The following is a 17,766-nucleotide window of genomic DNA, read 5'->3' on the forward strand; positions in this document are numbered from 1 at the left end:
TACATTTATGAATATTTTTCACATTATTTAGATATCAGTTCTTTAAAGGCTAAAATTAATATTTGTGGGAGAAAATACCACATTATAACATGGTAGATTGTTAATAAATGTTTTTAGCTTTGTGTAAAAATGGTTGCCATTTTTGTATTCTTGTAACAGTAATACAGATTGAACACAAAACAAAAATCTCAAAGTATTGTTTTGCCCTTCATTGGCAAGAAGGAAGAGAATTTGACTATATGATTCTTAATCTGGAAGATAACATGTTCAAGAATTTTTATAAAATTTTAAAAAGAGCAATGAGAGGAGACTTGTCCAGTCAGTGAAATGGGACAGTGGACAGTGTGGTACTGTCATCAGAGTAGAGTGTTGAAAAAAGAAAAATAGTAAATTCTAGGGTGCCTGGGTAGCGCAGTAAGCTAAACATCCAACTCTTGGTTTCAGCTCAGGTTGTGATCTCATGGTTCCTGAGATTGAGCCCTGCATTGGGCTCCCCGCTGTCAGCCTGGAACCTGCTTGGTATTCTTTCTTTTTCTCCTCCTCCTCCTCCTCTTCCTCTTCCACCTCCTCCCTATCTTTCTCTCTCTCTCTCTCTCTCTCTCTCTCTCTCTCTCATTTTTCTGCCCTTCCCCCCTCACATGTGTGCTCACTCACTCTCAAATTTAAAAAAAATAGCAAGTTCTGACACAGACTCAAATATACAAAAAATTTGAAGGTATACTAGAATGGCATTTCCAAGTAATAAGAAAAGAATTGGATGATTCCAGTAGCTAGTTTTGAGACAACTGACTAAAACATCTGGAAAAACACACTTAGATCTTTTTTTGTTGTTGTATATTTTTAATATCCAGGAACTTTTTTCATTGAATTCTTTTTATTATGACAGTCTTTTTTTATTTCATAGATATATCATTTATCTCTTTGAAGCTTTCTTTTATTCCTTGAATTATCCATTTCCTCTGAGATCTTTTTTTGTTTGTTTTGGTTTTTGTCTTTCATGGGACAGTAGTGTTTCTTAAGCTTGAATCACCTGGTTATATTAAGTGAAGAGTTATAAGTACTGAAATTCTAAAATAAATTATTCTAAAATAAATTCCAATTTTACCTTATTCTAAAATAAATTCCAAATGTATTAATTTTTAAATTAAAGAATAATAAAAGAAAACGTAGGTGGGGCACCTGGTTGGCTCAGTAGGTTAAGCATCCGACTTTGGCCATGAGGCCATGATCTCATGGTTCGTGAGTTCGAGCCCTATATCAGGCTCTGCAGACAGCTCGGAGCCTGGAGCCTACTTTATCTCCCTCTCTCTCTGCCCTTCCCCGCTCACACTCTGTCTCTCTCCCAAAAATAAATAAACATTAAAAAAAAATTTTTATTTAAATGTACATGATTACTTGTATAATCTTAAGTAGGAGAACCCATGTGATTAACCATGGCACCAAAGGTAGAAACCATGAAGGAAAAGGTTTGATAGGTTTGACTATTTACAGTAAAAACTTCTGTAAGAGAAAAAATTATTAAAATATTCAAATAATACATTGGGAAAATATAGTCATGTGACAAAGGAAATTAATATCTTAGTCAAAACATAGAAGGCTACATTCCCCAGTAGAAATGGCCAAAGAATGTAAACAAGCATTTCACCAAATAATTGCAAATTATTTTTATGTACTTATTTGTAATTGGTAATCAACAAAATGCAATATTTAGAAAATCTTAGGAAATATTCCTTCTTTAAATTATTTTTACTGTTGGCAAGTCAGTAGAAAAATGCGCACCCTGTACCCTGGGTGTTTTGTTTCTGTAGGGCCGTCTGATTGTATGTGTCAAAGTCTTAAAGGTTTCTTCTGACTCAGTAATTACACTTTTAGGAATTTAGTCTAAGAAGATATTAGGAAATGTGCTCCAAGTATATGAGGATGTCATAAGCGTTAAACATCAGGCTTATTCATAACAAAGCATTTTATAATTATGAACTATTTGAAAACAGCCAAATGCTAATACTGTTTCATACACATTCAGTGTAATATACCATACAACTAAAAAAAAAAGTGTATATGTTTATTGGTATGGGGAGAGCTACATGGATTATATGTATTAACTGAAAAAACTGTAGTGTGTACACTGTAATCTCATTTATATAATAAAACATTTGTATATTCACTTGCATAGAATAAATCTGAAAACAGTATGAATAGCTAATTTTTGTTGAGCACTTACTAGGTTTCAGACACAATGCTTAGACTCTGTATGCAGTGCTTTAATTGACCAAAGATACTGGACTATAAGAAATTGAGTTTTCCCTTTTTATTTCTCTGTATTTTCTAACTTTTCTATAATGATCATGCCTAATCATCTGAGAAGAATTTGTTGCTTAAACAAAGTTTTACTTTCATTATTGAGTCCTTTGGGAAGGCTTGCATGATCCTGTAAACGTAATTAAAGCTTGAAAATCTCAATGAATTTTGTCGCATCATGATCTTAGAGAAGTAACTGTATCTCTTGGATTTTATGCTTTTACCTATCAACCAGAACAATTAAATATTGATGGACCTTTGTGAAAAGAGCTATATGTAAACAGTAGTAATTGAATTATTATAATACTAGACATTTAAAAAAACGTTTTTTGTATTATATATGTCATCTGAAATGTGATGAAGACTAGTGGATATTTGTACTGCTTTTTTCAGATCAGTACCTAGGGAATTGATGCTCAGAATTGACAGGACATGTGAATATGTAATTATGGTCAGATGAGGTAAAAATTTGATTTAGACTGTTACCTAGGAGATCTTAATTAGACTTTTTCAAAAGCTGTGTCATCATGCTTATTGGCATTATCTTTTGCTTTTATTTTGTGAATACCAAATCTTAAATGCATTCTCCTCCCCATTTTAGGTCAGTTGGTGGTGTGTACTTTATGTTCCTGTGTCATGAAAACGAAGCAGATTTGGCTGTTTTCAGCTCACATGCTTCCTCTGCTAGCACGACTCTGCCTTGTTCCTCTGGAGACCATTGTTATCATCAACAAATTTGCTATGATTTTTACTGGATTGGAGGTTCTCTATTTTCTTGGGTCTAATCTTTTAGTACCTTACAACCTTGCTAAGTCTGCATACAGAGAATTGGTTCAGGTAAGACTGACACCACACACAGGTAGATAAAATTCTGCATAAATACTAGTTATATTAAAGGTTTAGCTCCTTGTTATTTCAGTCATGGTTATGGTAACATTCTGTTGGACAGTTTTTAAATAGCAACCTAATTAGGAACATGTAAGATTTTTTATTATGAAGTGTTGTATAGAGAGGCAGTAAAGGGATTCTGTGGAAGCAGAGTGTGGGTTTTTACACTGGCGCTGTTGTTTACTAACTGTGTAACCTGGGGATAGTCACTTAAGTTGGTTTATCCATAAAATGGAGCTAATAATAACAGTTGTACCTAACTCATAGGGTTAGGTGAGATTTAAGTGAGTTTGGTGCCAGGCAGACATTATTCTGTATGTGTTGAGTATTATAACAAAGACCAAAGTAATACAGAATTGAAAATCTAGGGGTCAAATCCTGATTTTTCTCCTGGTTATAGTCCTGTGCCTACAGTTATTTCCCCCTATGTTTGCTTAATTTATGTAAACTGAGAAGTTAAGTTGTTTATACTATGATGGATTTTGCTTAGATAAACTGATGTTGCCAAGATGATGTGCTTCTGCCTTATCCTACTTTTTTTAACCTTTGCTCTAAAACAGATTATTCCCAGACAGAAACAATAGATATTTATCTATTTCCATTTGCCTTAATTGATAAGTTTCTGTATATAAAATAGATACTAAAACTGACATTGATATATAAAAACAAAATGTTAAAATGGACATTCTTTTCTACCTTTCGACTGTGTGTATGTGACCTTAAGGTACAGGATGCTCTCAGATTGACCAAACTGAAACTACTAAGTGAAGTGGGTTTTGTTGTTGTTGTTGTTGTTGTTGTTGTAGCCCCAGGGACAGATTTCCCAGAAAAATTTCCCTCTACTCTTGGCTTTAGCCTGATTCTGCCTTCATTGTTCATCTTATGTAATGATTAACTTGGGCAGTTTTCCTAAAAGTAGGTCTTTCAGAGAAGAGGAAGTTATTTTCACACTCCGTGAAGAGCTATTTCATGAGGAAGCACTGTACTTCCATTCAGAGTAAGAATGACTAGTGTTTTTCTTTGAATTCAGTCTTGTGGAGCTATCCTAGTTTGTAGGAAAACAGTAGGCAGTAAACATTAATTGGATGCTGTTTTATCATCATAAGGACAGAGCCCTCATTTTTCAATGTCATGTTTACCTTCTTGGTTGCCATAAGATTCATGCACCACTAGATGTTGTAGTTGAAAATAAATTATAGGTTATAAAATTCACAACCTGGAAAGAATTGGATAGGCAAGAAATGGAAACTATCAGGCTTTTTAGTCATGTTTCTTGAATGGAAAGGAGGAAAAATACTCTCTACCTCTCAATGATCATTTGCTGCTAATAATTATTTTGCACGTAGTTGGACAATTTGCTTTTTCGTTAAATATTTTCTAGTAGGGGAAAAAGAGAAGTTAATCTTGACTAGATTTTAGAAAAAGCATTTGAGTTACAAATGGAATTTATCATTTTTTTATTACTAAAAGTATTTTTTATAATTTTTAAAAGAATGTTTATTGTTGAGAGAGAGAGAAAGAGTGTGACAGGGGGAGGGGCAGAGAAAGCGAGACACAGAATCTAAAGCAAGCTCCAGGATCTGAGCTGTCAGCCTCAGAGAGGCTGTGAACTGTGAGATCATGACCTGAGCTGAAGTTGGATCCTTAACCGATTGAGCCACCTAGGTGCCTCCAGGTGAAAATAATTTAAATTTAGAATAACTTGCAAGTCAGTGTATTTTAACTTAATGCTTAAAAGATCTTTATCTAGAGATAGGTATTAATTAGAAATCAGAATAACTTGAAGTCAGTGTATTTTAAGATATTTGTAGTTTATTGAAGCATTCTGGTATCACACTGAGAGTTTCAGCAAGACCATTTGGCTCTGTAGGTTATAGTTTATAGCCTGCCTTGGAGAACCCTGTTGTGTTACCAGGGTCTGGTCCCTGGCATAGTAACTCTAGAAACTTGGTTACATTGTGCTCTTCGGCTGAATCAGATTATGAAAATTGATTCTTCCTAATCAATCTCATAAGAGATTATTTTACAAACTAGAAAGCTAATTTACTTATTAGTAGATTAATAAACTTTTTTTACATGTACCTTTTTTCTTGGTGTTAAGGCACTTGGCAAACCAAATAAATTGAGAAATGTTGTTTGAAAAATGCATAGGAGGAACAAGGGGAATTGATTTATCTGGGGAAAAAAAGACTTGCTAACTGTCTTCTCTCTCCAGTAAACTCCAGTGATTATTCTGTCTTCATCAAACTGTTTCACCTATAAAATTTCCTGACTAAATCCTGAAAAAGTCTTCCTTTCATATTGCCTGTTTTTCTAGCCACTCAAGCACTATTGTATCATTTAAGGTAGTCCTGATTGATCATTATGATTTACAGATGAGTCAGTTTACAACCTGCCTTTGATGTAATTTTACTCTGAAAGTGACTTTACTCTGAACCATAAGGGGAATTTATGGTGGTCATTTGATGAGTGTGTGTCGTGTTAACAATAATGAAAACTCAGTGAATTTTTAAAAATGTGGTACTTAGTGACTGTATAGAGAAAACTTTAAAGGAATTTATCTGAAACAACCTTACAGTGAAAAAAAGCTATTTTATTTTTCTCTGTATTACTCTTTTATGTTTAAATGTGTTTGTTGAAGTGATACAAGATGTTTTCCTATCTTATTTTCTTACTCAGGTAGTAGAGGTATATGGCCTTCTAGCTTTGGGAATGTCCCTGTGGAATCAACTCGTAGTCCCTGTACTTTTCATGGTTTTCTGGCTCGTCTTATTTGCTCTTCAGATTTACTCCTATTTCAGTACTCGAGATCAGCCTGCATCACGTGAGAGGCTTCTTTTCCTTTTCCTGACAAGGTAATTAATGAGAACATGTGATACTGTACATAACCTTAGGAAGAGAAAACGTTGATCTAGGAGTAGTAAGTTTTGCAAATTAACTTTTCCCAGTTATATTAGAATACCCCATATTTAATTGAGATAGGATTTTCATTCAGTGGATGCCTATGTCTGGCAGTGCAGGGAAGGTGCTAATGTAATAATGGTATATTTGGTTTCGTCAAATGATTTGTGAAAAGGTACATAGCAAATTTTAAAAATATTTTTTCAGAGGCCCCTGGTTGGCTCAGTTGGTTAAGTGTCTGACTTCAGCTCAGGTCATGATCTCACAGTTCGTGAGTTTGAGGCCTGCACCGGACTCTGTGCTGACAGCTCAGAGCCTGGAGCCTGCTTCTGATTCTGTGTCTCCCTCTCCCTCTCTCTCTCTGCCCCTCCCCCATTGGTACTCAGTCTCTCTCTCTCTCTCTCAAAAATAAACATTTAAAAATATAATAAATAAAAATATTTTTTCAATTTCAAGGTAAATTATTGGTTGGGTAAATAAAACATATGTTACTAAAAGTAATTATCATTTACTGAGTATTTAATATATGCCAACCACACTACTAAACACTTTTCTTCACACTTAATCTTTACAGCAACCCTGAGAGATAGGTGCCTCTATTATCATTATCATTTTAATAGCTCAGGAGACTGTGCCAAGAGTAACTTGCCCCAGGTGACACTGGTAAAAAAAAAACAAAAACAGTGCTGATCTCAAATCCCGTCTGAGTTCAAACCTTATGACTTCCTCTTGCACTATGCCATATTATTTCATTTTTAAGTTTTTTTATTTTGAGAAAGCAAGAAAGTACAAGTGAGGGAGGGACAGAGAGAGGGAGAGAGAGAGAGAGAGAGAGAATCTGCACGTCAGCACAGAGCTCAACATGGGGCTCAAACCCACGAACCATGAGATCATGACCTGAACCAAAGCCGGATGCTTAACTGACTGAGCCACCCAGGCACCCCTATGCCATGTTATTTTTAATGTTTTGCTTCATTATTCAGATACAGTCAAATAATTGGTGAAGTATATCCTAATACTTTTCTATTTGCCCCAAAGGAATTCTAAGACTTAGTTCTTAAGATTTAGATTTTTTAAAAAACTAGTCTTAAGTCATCAGAGTCCTTTTTCTTTACTAAAGTATCTTTTTTGTGAGCTTATGCTAGATCTGTATTTGTTATTTTTCCACTCTTGAATTTGAATCTCAGGCCCCCAATCTAGCACATGGGTTTGTGTGTGTGTGTCTGTGTACACACACGCACCCACACAGACACACACACGCTATCTTCATTCCCTGGTACATAAAGGCAAGACTGAAACTCTGTCCTTCAGGAAAGTACATATAAGTAGATCAAAGGGTTTTTTGGTATTTTTATTTAATTTGGTTTTTTAATTTACATCCAAGTTAGCATATAGTACAACAATGATTTCAGGAGTAGATTCCTTAATGCCCCTTACTCATTTAGCCCATCCCACCTCCCGCAACCCCTCCAGCAACCCTCTGTTTGTTCTCTATATTTGAGTCTCTTATGTTTTGTCCCCCTCCCTGTTTTTATGTTATTTTTGCTCCCCTTTCCTTATGTCCATCTGTTTTGTAGCTTAAAGTCCTCATATGAATGAAGTCAGATGATATTTTTCTTTCTCTGACTTAATTCACCTAGCATAATACCCTCTAGTTCCATCCACGTAGTTGGAAATGGCAAGATTTCATTCTTTTTGATTGCTGAGTAATACTCTGTTGTATATATATACCACATCTTCTTTATCCATTTGTCCATTGGTGGACATTTGGTCTCTTTCCATACTTTGGCTCTTGTTGATAGTGTAAGCAAATAAAAATTTTAAATTTTTCATTAATAGAGCCATTGTTTCTCGGCCAACCAAATGATGGAGCACTGTGCACTAAGTGGTGTAGGGAAAATGTTGCACAGAATTAAATATCAATAAAAATGTCATAGGACATACCTATTTTAGTAAATAAGAATAAATTTATTGGCACTGAGTCTGATTTTGTACTTTAATTATTTATTTATTTATTTTTAAATGTTTATTTTTGAGAGAGAGAGCATGAGGAAGGGAGGGGCAGAGAAAGAGAGGGAGACACAGAATCCGAAGCAGGCTCCAGTCTCTGGAGCCCCATGTAGGTCTCGAACCCACAAACTGGGAGATCATGACCTGAGCCGAAGTCAGACGCTTAACCAACTGAGCCACCCAGGTGCCCCTGATTTTGTGCTTTCTGAAAATAACAGCTTTAATTGATAATTAGCTTCTATAAACATGCAATAAATTGATACCAAATACATTTTGATAGCCAACTCATTATTAATGAAGTTTCACTGCTATTGGTATTTATGTAATTACTATGGAAGTTTTATGCAGAATTTTAAGATGATCCAAAAAGTAATTCAATTTAAGGAGAAAAGAAATAGAATTCTGTGGTTAGGATAATAACCTAAGCATGGGACTGGGATTAGTTGTGTTTTAAACCAGATTATTATCCATTAGAAAGCACAATCAAATGAAGTGTAGCATGGTGTAATAGGCTTAATAAATCAATAAGCTATGAATGAATTTGGACTTATTTAAAAAGTAAGAAAGTAATAGAGATTTTATTTTTTATTTTTTTTATTAAAAAATTTTTGTAATGTTGATTTCTATTTGAGAGAGAGAGAGAGAGAGACAGCACAAGTGGGGGAGGGGTAGAAAGAGGAGACAGAATCTGAAGCAGGCTTCAGGCTCTGAGCTGTCAGCATAGAGCCCAGTGTGGGGCTTGAACCCATGAACTCCGAGATCATGACCTGAGCTGAAGTTGAACACATAACTGAGCTACCCAGGAGCCCCTAATACTGAGATTTTAGATGACGTTTAGGTGTCTTGCCCAAGTAATTTTTCTATTCCTTTTTTATACATACATACATACATACATAATTGTATGTTTCTTAAGGTTTGAACAAAATTTTAAGCTCTTACTGCATTTGAAAGAGATGATAGATAAATAAAAATCAGACTTGTTTCAGATATGGTTCTATATACTGAATATTTGCCAAAGAGATTTTTTAAAAGTGTAGGTTAGGATAATAATAATGGATTTAAATTGTTAGTGTAGTGGTCAGGTGATTTTACCTTAAATTTTGGTTTGGGTGTTTTAATTGATAAGGATCAGAACAAGCTTGGTGGTTATTTGAAGGCTTAAGATGGTTTTATTTCCAGGGGAAAACGTTTATCTATCAATACCCCCACCTGCTCTTTTCTAGTATTGCTGAATGCTGCAGCACTCCTTACTCACTTCTGGGCTTGGTCTTCACGGTTTCTTTTGTTGCCTTGGGTGTTCTGACACTCTGCAAGTTTTACTTGCAAGGTTATCGAGCTTTCATGAATGATCCTGCCATGAATAGGTAAGTTCTTGACTATGAATATCTCTAGAAATTTAAATATTATATATAACTTGAAGAAGTAATGATGAATTTCAGAGGAAATGGTATTTTGAAGGTTTTTTTTTTTTTTGAATGGTTGAAACTATTTGGATTAAAAATACTATGAAAAAATAACTGAATTTCCATATGTAAAAGATGGATTTTTATTGTTTGTACTTATCAGTATATACTGGACACTTTCCTAGAGTTAAGAGATTAAAAAAAATTTTTTTAATGTTTATTTATTTTTGAAAGAGAGAGCATGCACAAGCAGGGGAGGGACAAGAGAGAAAGGGAGACACAGAATCCGAAGCAGGTTCCAGGCTTTGAGCTGTCAGCACAGAGCCCGACATGGGGCTCAAACTCACGAACTTTGAGATCATGACCTGAGCCGAAGTCAGATGCTAACCGACTGAGCCACCCAGGAGCCCGAGTTTAAGAGATTTTTAATAGCTTGTTTTTTTTCCATTTGAAGTTAAGTGTAGCCATGTTAAAATCAAATTTCTGTATTTGATACTTGCTTAATTTTTTATGGTTGGACATAAATTTGATACTGATTGAAGTTTCAAAGGATGCATTAATGATAATCCAAGAATAGTTAATATAGTTGTTATTAAATCACTAAGATCAGATATTGGGAAACCCTGTTTTTGGTATTTGTCATAATTTCTGTTATCTTAATGTAAGAATTTTTAATGGTTTCATTTATATAAATTTAAAGAATCTTAAAGTCTTTAAATCTTTATGGAATATTTCAGAATTAGTAGATGGTGAGTACCTTGTAAATGGAAGAAATAAATTTTTTTTCTTGGTGTACATTTTAGTTTTTTTATGAGAAAAGAGAAAAACTTCTACCTTATAACCTTCCTGCCAGTCCCAGCTAACACTTTTGTAATGGAAAAAAGAAGGGGAGGGCAAGAAAGAAAAATAATTCCTGTATAAGCTCACCAAATTAATACCATTCAGAAAATACCAAACGGGAAGTGACAACTCTTCCTTCCCCTGCTTGTCATTTCCTTTCCCCAAAGGTAACAGCTATAGATCATTATTTTAAATTTTCTTATGGGGAAAAATGCATATATATATTTTGTTGTTGTTCATTTCCACATACTGTAAACAGTTCTACACCTTATTTTTTCTTTTAAATAGTTTTTAGATAATTTGTTTATGTCAACAGAGACATCCTCATTTTTTTGATTAAAGCATAGTATTCTAAAATATAAATGTATTTTTTTTGCTATTAAAAATTGTGCTATGAGTATCTTTGTATATGTCTCTCTTTTTTTAACTCTTAATTAGGAAAATTTCAAATTAACAAAGTTGAGAGAATAGTAAAATGAACCTCCATATACTTGTCACCCATCTCCAATAATATGGCCTATCTTCTATCATGCATGCCCTTATCAACTTCACTTACTCTGTCCCCTCCATAACTCCTGGCTGCATTTGTTTGGCACAAATCTCAGATATGATACCATTTTACCCACAAGTATTTCAGTCTCATATGAAAAACATAACAACAATAAAATATTCATTCCCAGTTATAGAAGAATTCCTTGACCTCAAATTCCCAGTTGGTGTTCATATTTTCCTGATCTTTTTTTTAAAACATTTTATTTGCTCAGCTTCAGATCCAAATAAGGCCCATATTGCAGTTGGTTAATATCTTTTAAGTCTCTTTTAATGTTTAGGTCCTTGCTGTCTCTCTGTATTTTTTCCCCCTCTCATTTTATTTGTTGAAGACACTAGATTGTTCTACTTAATTTTTCAGAATCTGGATTTTGCCAGTTATATTCCCATGATGTCACATAACATGTTTTATTATTCACTGTGTTTTCTGTTACATATAAATTTTTTGTAGTACATCCATAGGGTAAATTATTACCAGCAAGATTATTGAGTTAAATTGTGTATATATTTTAAATTTATTAGCAAATTTTTCTCCAGAAATGTTTTACATGTTTTATGTCAACATTAGTGTTCTCATTTTTTCTCAGATTCCTTGTCAGTGCTTGGGTCATCAGACTTCGAAATATTTGCTAATTTGTGGTTTTGAAAATTGGACTTAATCCTTTGTTCATTTATTTGTAAGAGTTATTTATAAATCAAGTCAATAGGATAAAAAAAGATCTCTAAGGATTTTTGTATATATTTTCCATATGGCAATTGAATTTCAAAAAAGTTTGTATTTATGTCTTCTGGTTCTTATGGTCTGCTTAAAGAGACCTTTCCTACTTCAAGATTATGAAGACATTCACCTATGATTTTATCTTTTATAGTCAGGAAAAAGCTCATGATATAAATATGTGTAATTCAGTGGATATCTCAGAATGGTAGTCTGGCTCATTAGCAAAACCTTTTATTTATCTTAGAAGTTGCTTTTATTCTCATTGTATGCTAAAATAATAGTAATTATGTTTTACACATATAGTGAAATATTATGACTATTACATAGTCATTATATTGTTATTACATGTCAGTGTTATATATTATATGTGTTATATCAATGTTATATGTATTAACATTCTGATCAGGATTATTTGCTCATGGAATGAAATGAGATTCTGATTATTGTTTGTTTTTCTAAAAATGTGTGTTTTTTTTAGGGGCATGACAGAAGGAGTTACGCTGTTAATCTTGGCAGTACAGACTGGTCTCATAGAACTACAGGTTGTTCATCGGGCATTCCTGCTCAGTATTATCCTCTTCATTGTTGTAGCTTCTATCCTACAGTCAATGTTAGAGATTGCAGATCCAATTGTTTTGGCGCTGGGAGCATCTAGAGACAAGTAAGAAACTTCCTAAAAATTTTTTGTAATATTCTTTATATATGTAGATTTTTTTTTGAAGATTTTTTTGAAGATAATGTTTAGAGACAGAACATGGATGAATAATTGGTATTAGCTTAAGGTGATGAGTTTACATTTTTAAATTTTTTTCTATATGTTTAACGTTTCTGTTTTTTTCCTCTCAAGATGCCTATAGTTAGAAATCACATCAAAGACCATGTAATTAATTACCAGTCAGTGTTTTTCTTCTTCAGAGATATTTAATACTTTTTATATTTGTCCAATTTTAAAATGGAGAGCAGAAAATTCAGTCCAAGAAATATACCAAATAATTTTATTTTGTGTAATGCTAAAGCAGAGAAAGCATTGAGAGAAAGGAGAAAATCATTGGAAAGAGAGAAATAAAGGCTCTCAGGCAGTCGTAAAGATAGCCATTAATGGAATAACTGCCTCATCTGATGGCATTTTAGAACCATTGCAACTTATTGAGGTTTTATTTTTTTTTAATGTTTATTACTTTTGAGAGAAAGAGAGAGGCAGGCATGAACAAGGGAGGGGCAGAGAGAGAGACACACAGAATCTGAAGCAGGCTTCAGGCTCTTAGCTGTCAGCACAGAGCCTGACGCGGGGCTCGAACTCACAGACCACGACGCGAGATCATGACGAGCTGAATTTGGACGCTTAACCAACTGAGCCACTCAGGCGCCCCCAACTTAGGTTTTAATGGGACTTTTTGACACCTTCTGGGACCAAGTGAAATTAATAGCTGCATTCATGTTCATGCCATACTATATAGAGGTTTTCTTAAGGAATAAAAGTCAAATTATCATTTAGCTCTTTAAGATACAATTTTAGCTTATTATAGTTTATACAAGGGCATTCTATAAGAACGCTTAAAATTCAGTGTCACTGTTTTTTTCCAGCATCCATTCACACTCTTGATTTTTGAACTATCTGAATTTATTGCCGCTTTGGTAGTGTTTTATGAGTAAGGGAACAGGTGATCTTTTGGGAGATCGAAATTTGATAGCAGATTTTTAAAACATTCCAAATTAACATTTTGTAGTTCATCACATTTATCTTTCTATTCCCATATCCCACATTGCTGAACATTCTGAATTTTTTTCTCAAATGGTAGAATAGCTGACAGAATCCATTTTAATTTAAATAAACTTTGATTTGTTTCAGATAACCTTAATCGTTACAGTTCATTATAGTTATTTGAGATTTGGTTTTGAGGGTTGAAGTATCTCAATAGAAGCATTTAAGATGTTGAACTTGGTGCTGAACTCCCTTAAATAGCCACTTAAGTGATTGGGTTGTTTTTTATCTGAGTACAACACTATTTTGTCCTTTCTGGGAGTATCATTAATTATACTAATTACTTTGCATATATTAGTAAGACTAATATAATACTATAGAAAGTTTGGGAAAGAGAAAAAACAATCTGTAATTCCACTGCCATAAGAACCATTAAATCCGGTTCTTGTTTCCTCCAGGATGCTGCACTAGCTTTATTTATTACTGACTTCTTCCTCCAAGGTCTCGTGCAGAGGAAATTTAGAGGGAAAGGAGCAAAACTGAGAAGTATGAGAAAAATGTAACTTACTAGAACTGACTCAAGAAGAATTTAAAAACCTGGATAGTTCTGTAGCTGTTAAAGAAATGAAGGCAAATGGTAAATAGATGGCAGTACAGGCAAGTTCCAAACTTTGAAGGAACAGATTATCCCTATTTTAAACATGCACTTCCAGACAATAAATAGAAAGAATACTACACAACTCATTCTGTGTGGCTAGTATAATCCTTGTATTGAAATCAAACAGACAACTTGAGGAAGATAAAGTTTTATTTCACTCATAGTAGGAGGTACTGTGAAGCTTTTGTAATACTGGCTCAAGTAGAAACAACTTGAGCATTTGAACAGGGAGCCCCCAAACAGATCTGTGTATGTGGAACTTTGGCATGTGACGGAGGTGGCATATCAGATGAGTGGGGACAGGTGGTAGTCTTCCGTAATTCTGCTGGAAGAAAACGGTTTCTGTTTAGAAAAGGATGGAATGGGTTCCTATCTCACACCATAAACAAAGGATCAACTCTGGAATTTTAAGAGACCTGAAATGTCAAAACAAAAAATTGAAACTCTACATAGGCTAGCATATTTTGGACCTTCAAGTGGGAAACAATCTCTTAAACTGACAGAACTGCTGGGAAAGGGAGACTAGGAGTTGAGAATGACTGTGAAAGCAGAGTGATAAATCTAACTACTAAAATTAACTTTTTAAACCTAAAGTTAACTTTACAAACTACAAGAAGATACTCGAAGTATTTATACTCATCCAAGAATTGATATCAATACACAAACAGCTCAGATGAAGAAGAGAAATAGAAGATGAAATACATCTTTATCTTTAGGCTCTTAGTGAAAGAAGAAACAGGACTATGAAGAGAGGTTCAACCTCTTTACTAATGGGGGAAATGTAAATCAAGACCACATTGAGGTGCTATTTTCAACCTCTGGGATTGGCAAGGAATAAATAAGGAAGGAAGAAGAGAGAGAGAAAAAAAATCAGCTGATACCTAGGGTGGAGGAAGGTCTAGATCACAGCGTATCTCTGGTTTCTGGTAGGAGTGTAAAGTGAATGACTTTGGGAACAGTTTGGTCATTATTTCCTCCTACATGTATACTCAGGACATTCTTGCACATGCTCAGTAAGGACATGTAGAAGAATGTTCATAGCACAATGCATAGTAGCAGACATCTGGAAACAACCCAAATGACATGTTTGGGAACAGGAAAGTGGGTGAGTAAATGTGATAATTTTCACCATGGAATATTAGAAATCTTGTGACACATAAAACAGTAGGAGTGATTCATAACATTATAAAGTTAAAAAGTAACTCCAAAAAGATGACAGTATAGAATGTTATTTTTATGTTAAAAACAAAAATTCTAAATCTCCTCTTTAGGAATACATACAGATTAAAACTCTAAAAAGGGAAGCAAGCAAGAGAGTAAAGAACACTTTCATTGTATGGAGTGAGGCAGGATATGGAAAAGGCAGGCCTTCCATATGGTTAAATGGGGGTTATTGTCCAGGCCCTCACTTTTGTATGGGGAGATGGGTTCGTGAAGGCTTGCTACAATATTTTAAGGGAGCTAATTAGGTTACTAACTCAGTAAAGAGAGGGACACCCACAGACCAATGGCAATAGTGCATTCTGAATCAGGGATTATGATTAATTCAGTGTACTGGGTTAAGATTAAAAAAGGAAATGAAACGTGTCTTAATTCTCAAATTAGAGAAACAAGAGATAATATTGATAATTCATGAAACATCGCTTCTTTCTGTCATTAAAGAAAATAATTATTAGGGGAAGAATCCTCACATGTCTTTGGAGTTGCTTAGACTGGAGGTAATTTTCAGTGTTTAACTTAAAAAGGTGTCTCAATTTTAGCCATAGAGATATTTGTTAACCTTTATCTATAAATTTTACTCCAGGTCTTAACAAGGAATTTTAGGGTGATGGTCTACTTATTCTAATTACGTAGTAGATATTCAAATGACAAACTTTTTAAAAAAATGGATTGGGGTGTTTATAAGGTATATTTTATTATATAGTGCTTAACCTGGGTTTTTTTTTTTTTTAACTTTTTAAAATGTTTTTAAGCTTTATTTTTGAGAGAGAGAGAGTGGGCATGAGTGGGGGAAGAGCAAAGGGAGGAAGATACAGAATCTGAATCAGGCTCCAGGCTCTGAGCTGTCAGCACAGAGCCTGACGTGGGGCTTGAACTCATGAACTGTGAGATCATGATCTGAGGCGAAGTCTGACACTCAACCGACTGAGCCTCCCAGGCACCTGTTACTGGGATGAGGTTTCAGTGTCATTTTCTGCTATTCTTTTTATATTTTATCTTAAATTAGATTTAAAAAAAGTTTTTTTTAAGTTTATTTATATATTTGAGAGAGAGCATGAGTCGGGGAGGGGCAGAGAGAGAATCCCAAGCAGGCTCCACACTGCCAGCACAGAGCCCGTCATGGGGCTCAAACTCAAGAAACCGTGAGATCATGACCTGAGCCAAAACCAAGAGTCAGACACTTAACCAGTTGAGACACTCAGGCGCCCTTTAAATTAGATTTTTACTGAATTTTTACTGCTTAAATAGATGTGTATATTTGTTTCTGTATATAATATACACACCTGTATTTGTGTTTATGTATATATATTTTTGTGTTTGTGTGTATACACACTTATGCCAAAATTAAACATAAATTGTAACTCTTGGCATAATGTTGTATATACTTCTCAGTGTATGTGTATAAATATATGGTTGTGTATATGTAAATATATACCTATTTTATATAAATGTATTACAGCTTGATTTTGAAAAATATATTTAAAGTTTTAAGGTAAATTACCCTATTTAAAGAAAATTTATAATTTATCATCTAATATAGTATAACTACTGTTACACTAATCCCTTCCTGCCTGCCTTTCTTTAAAAAAACTAAAATTGTTATGCATCTCAAAGCAGAACTACTGACAAGTTTGTCTCAACTTCAGAAAGTAGAAATGCTTGCAAGAAAAGGTGTAAAACAGTTCCAAAGTGCCTGTCTTTAATTTTTATCATAATAATTCACTTTCTTCTCTGAATTACTAATTACAAGTAGTCCCACACAGTTTAGCATTTAACTTTGTGGTTATTTTTCCTTCCCACCTATATTATAGTTAAAGGTAGAATGGGTGATTTATGTTACTTTTTTTTTTGTCTCCTTGAGACTCTACATTGATTTTAGATCACAGATGCTGATTTTTAATTAAAACAGTTTAATTTTTTTGTAGCCATGAGCTTTAAACTATTTTGGTTGAAATCTACATTTCCTCATAATGAACTTAAATAAGTGTTCATGTTTTATAGGAAATCATTAACAATTGTTAAGTCTTGATATTCACTTAGATTGTAATGGAGTTTTGTGTTTAAGAGAGAGGAAAAGACAGAGGGTTCACAGTGTCTTTCTAGATTTGTAATTACTATGTTAAAAAATTAACTTTGGCCTTTATTTACCCAGAAAATGGAAACAGCTGATAAATATATATATATATATATATATATATATATATATATATATATATATATATATATAAAAATCCCTTGTGGTGGCCCTCTATCATCTATTTACTTGGAAATTGGGTATATAAAGTAAATAGTTCTATAAGTAAACTTGCAGGGGAGTGGAAATCACACCTTTTTTTCCTGTTGCATGAAAATTTTCCAAAGTTCTGCTTCAGGCACTCGGGGAAGGTTTTTGTTTATGTATCTTCTACAACTTGGTATATAATCTGTCTTAAATTGGGATGTATTTAAGGGATGATTTATTAGAATATTGTGATGTATGAAGAGATACACAAAAAGAAAAGTTATGTTCCTTCTCCTTTTACCATAATTACACGGCCTCTGGTGTATGTATTCCACTACTGATGAGTAGGGTTAAAGT

General features: G+C 33.9%; 1 protein-coding gene across 1 annotated transcript in view; it reads left to right on the forward strand.

Moving 5' to 3' along the window:
* The window catches only part of RNF145 (ring finger protein 145), a 57,937-nt gene that overhangs the window by 33,210 nt on the left and 6,961 nt on the right, over positions 1-17,766 (forward strand). Inside the window, exons 5-8 of the mRNA XM_027033326.2 lie at positions 2,900-3,135; positions 5,866-6,041; positions 9,321-9,461; positions 12,086-12,268. Coding sequence (XP_026889127.1) covers positions 2,900-3,135; positions 5,866-6,041; positions 9,321-9,461; positions 12,086-12,268 — 736 coding nt within the window. The remainder of the gene's footprint in view (positions 1-2,899; positions 3,136-5,865; positions 6,042-9,320; positions 9,462-12,085; positions 12,269-17,766) is intronic.

The sequence above is a fragment of the Acinonyx jubatus genome, chromosome A1, assembly GCF_027475565.1.
Source record: "Acinonyx jubatus isolate Ajub_Pintada_27869175 chromosome A1, VMU_Ajub_asm_v1.0, whole genome shotgun sequence".
Classification (NCBI taxonomy): Eukaryota; Metazoa; Chordata; class Mammalia; order Carnivora; family Felidae; genus Acinonyx; species Acinonyx jubatus.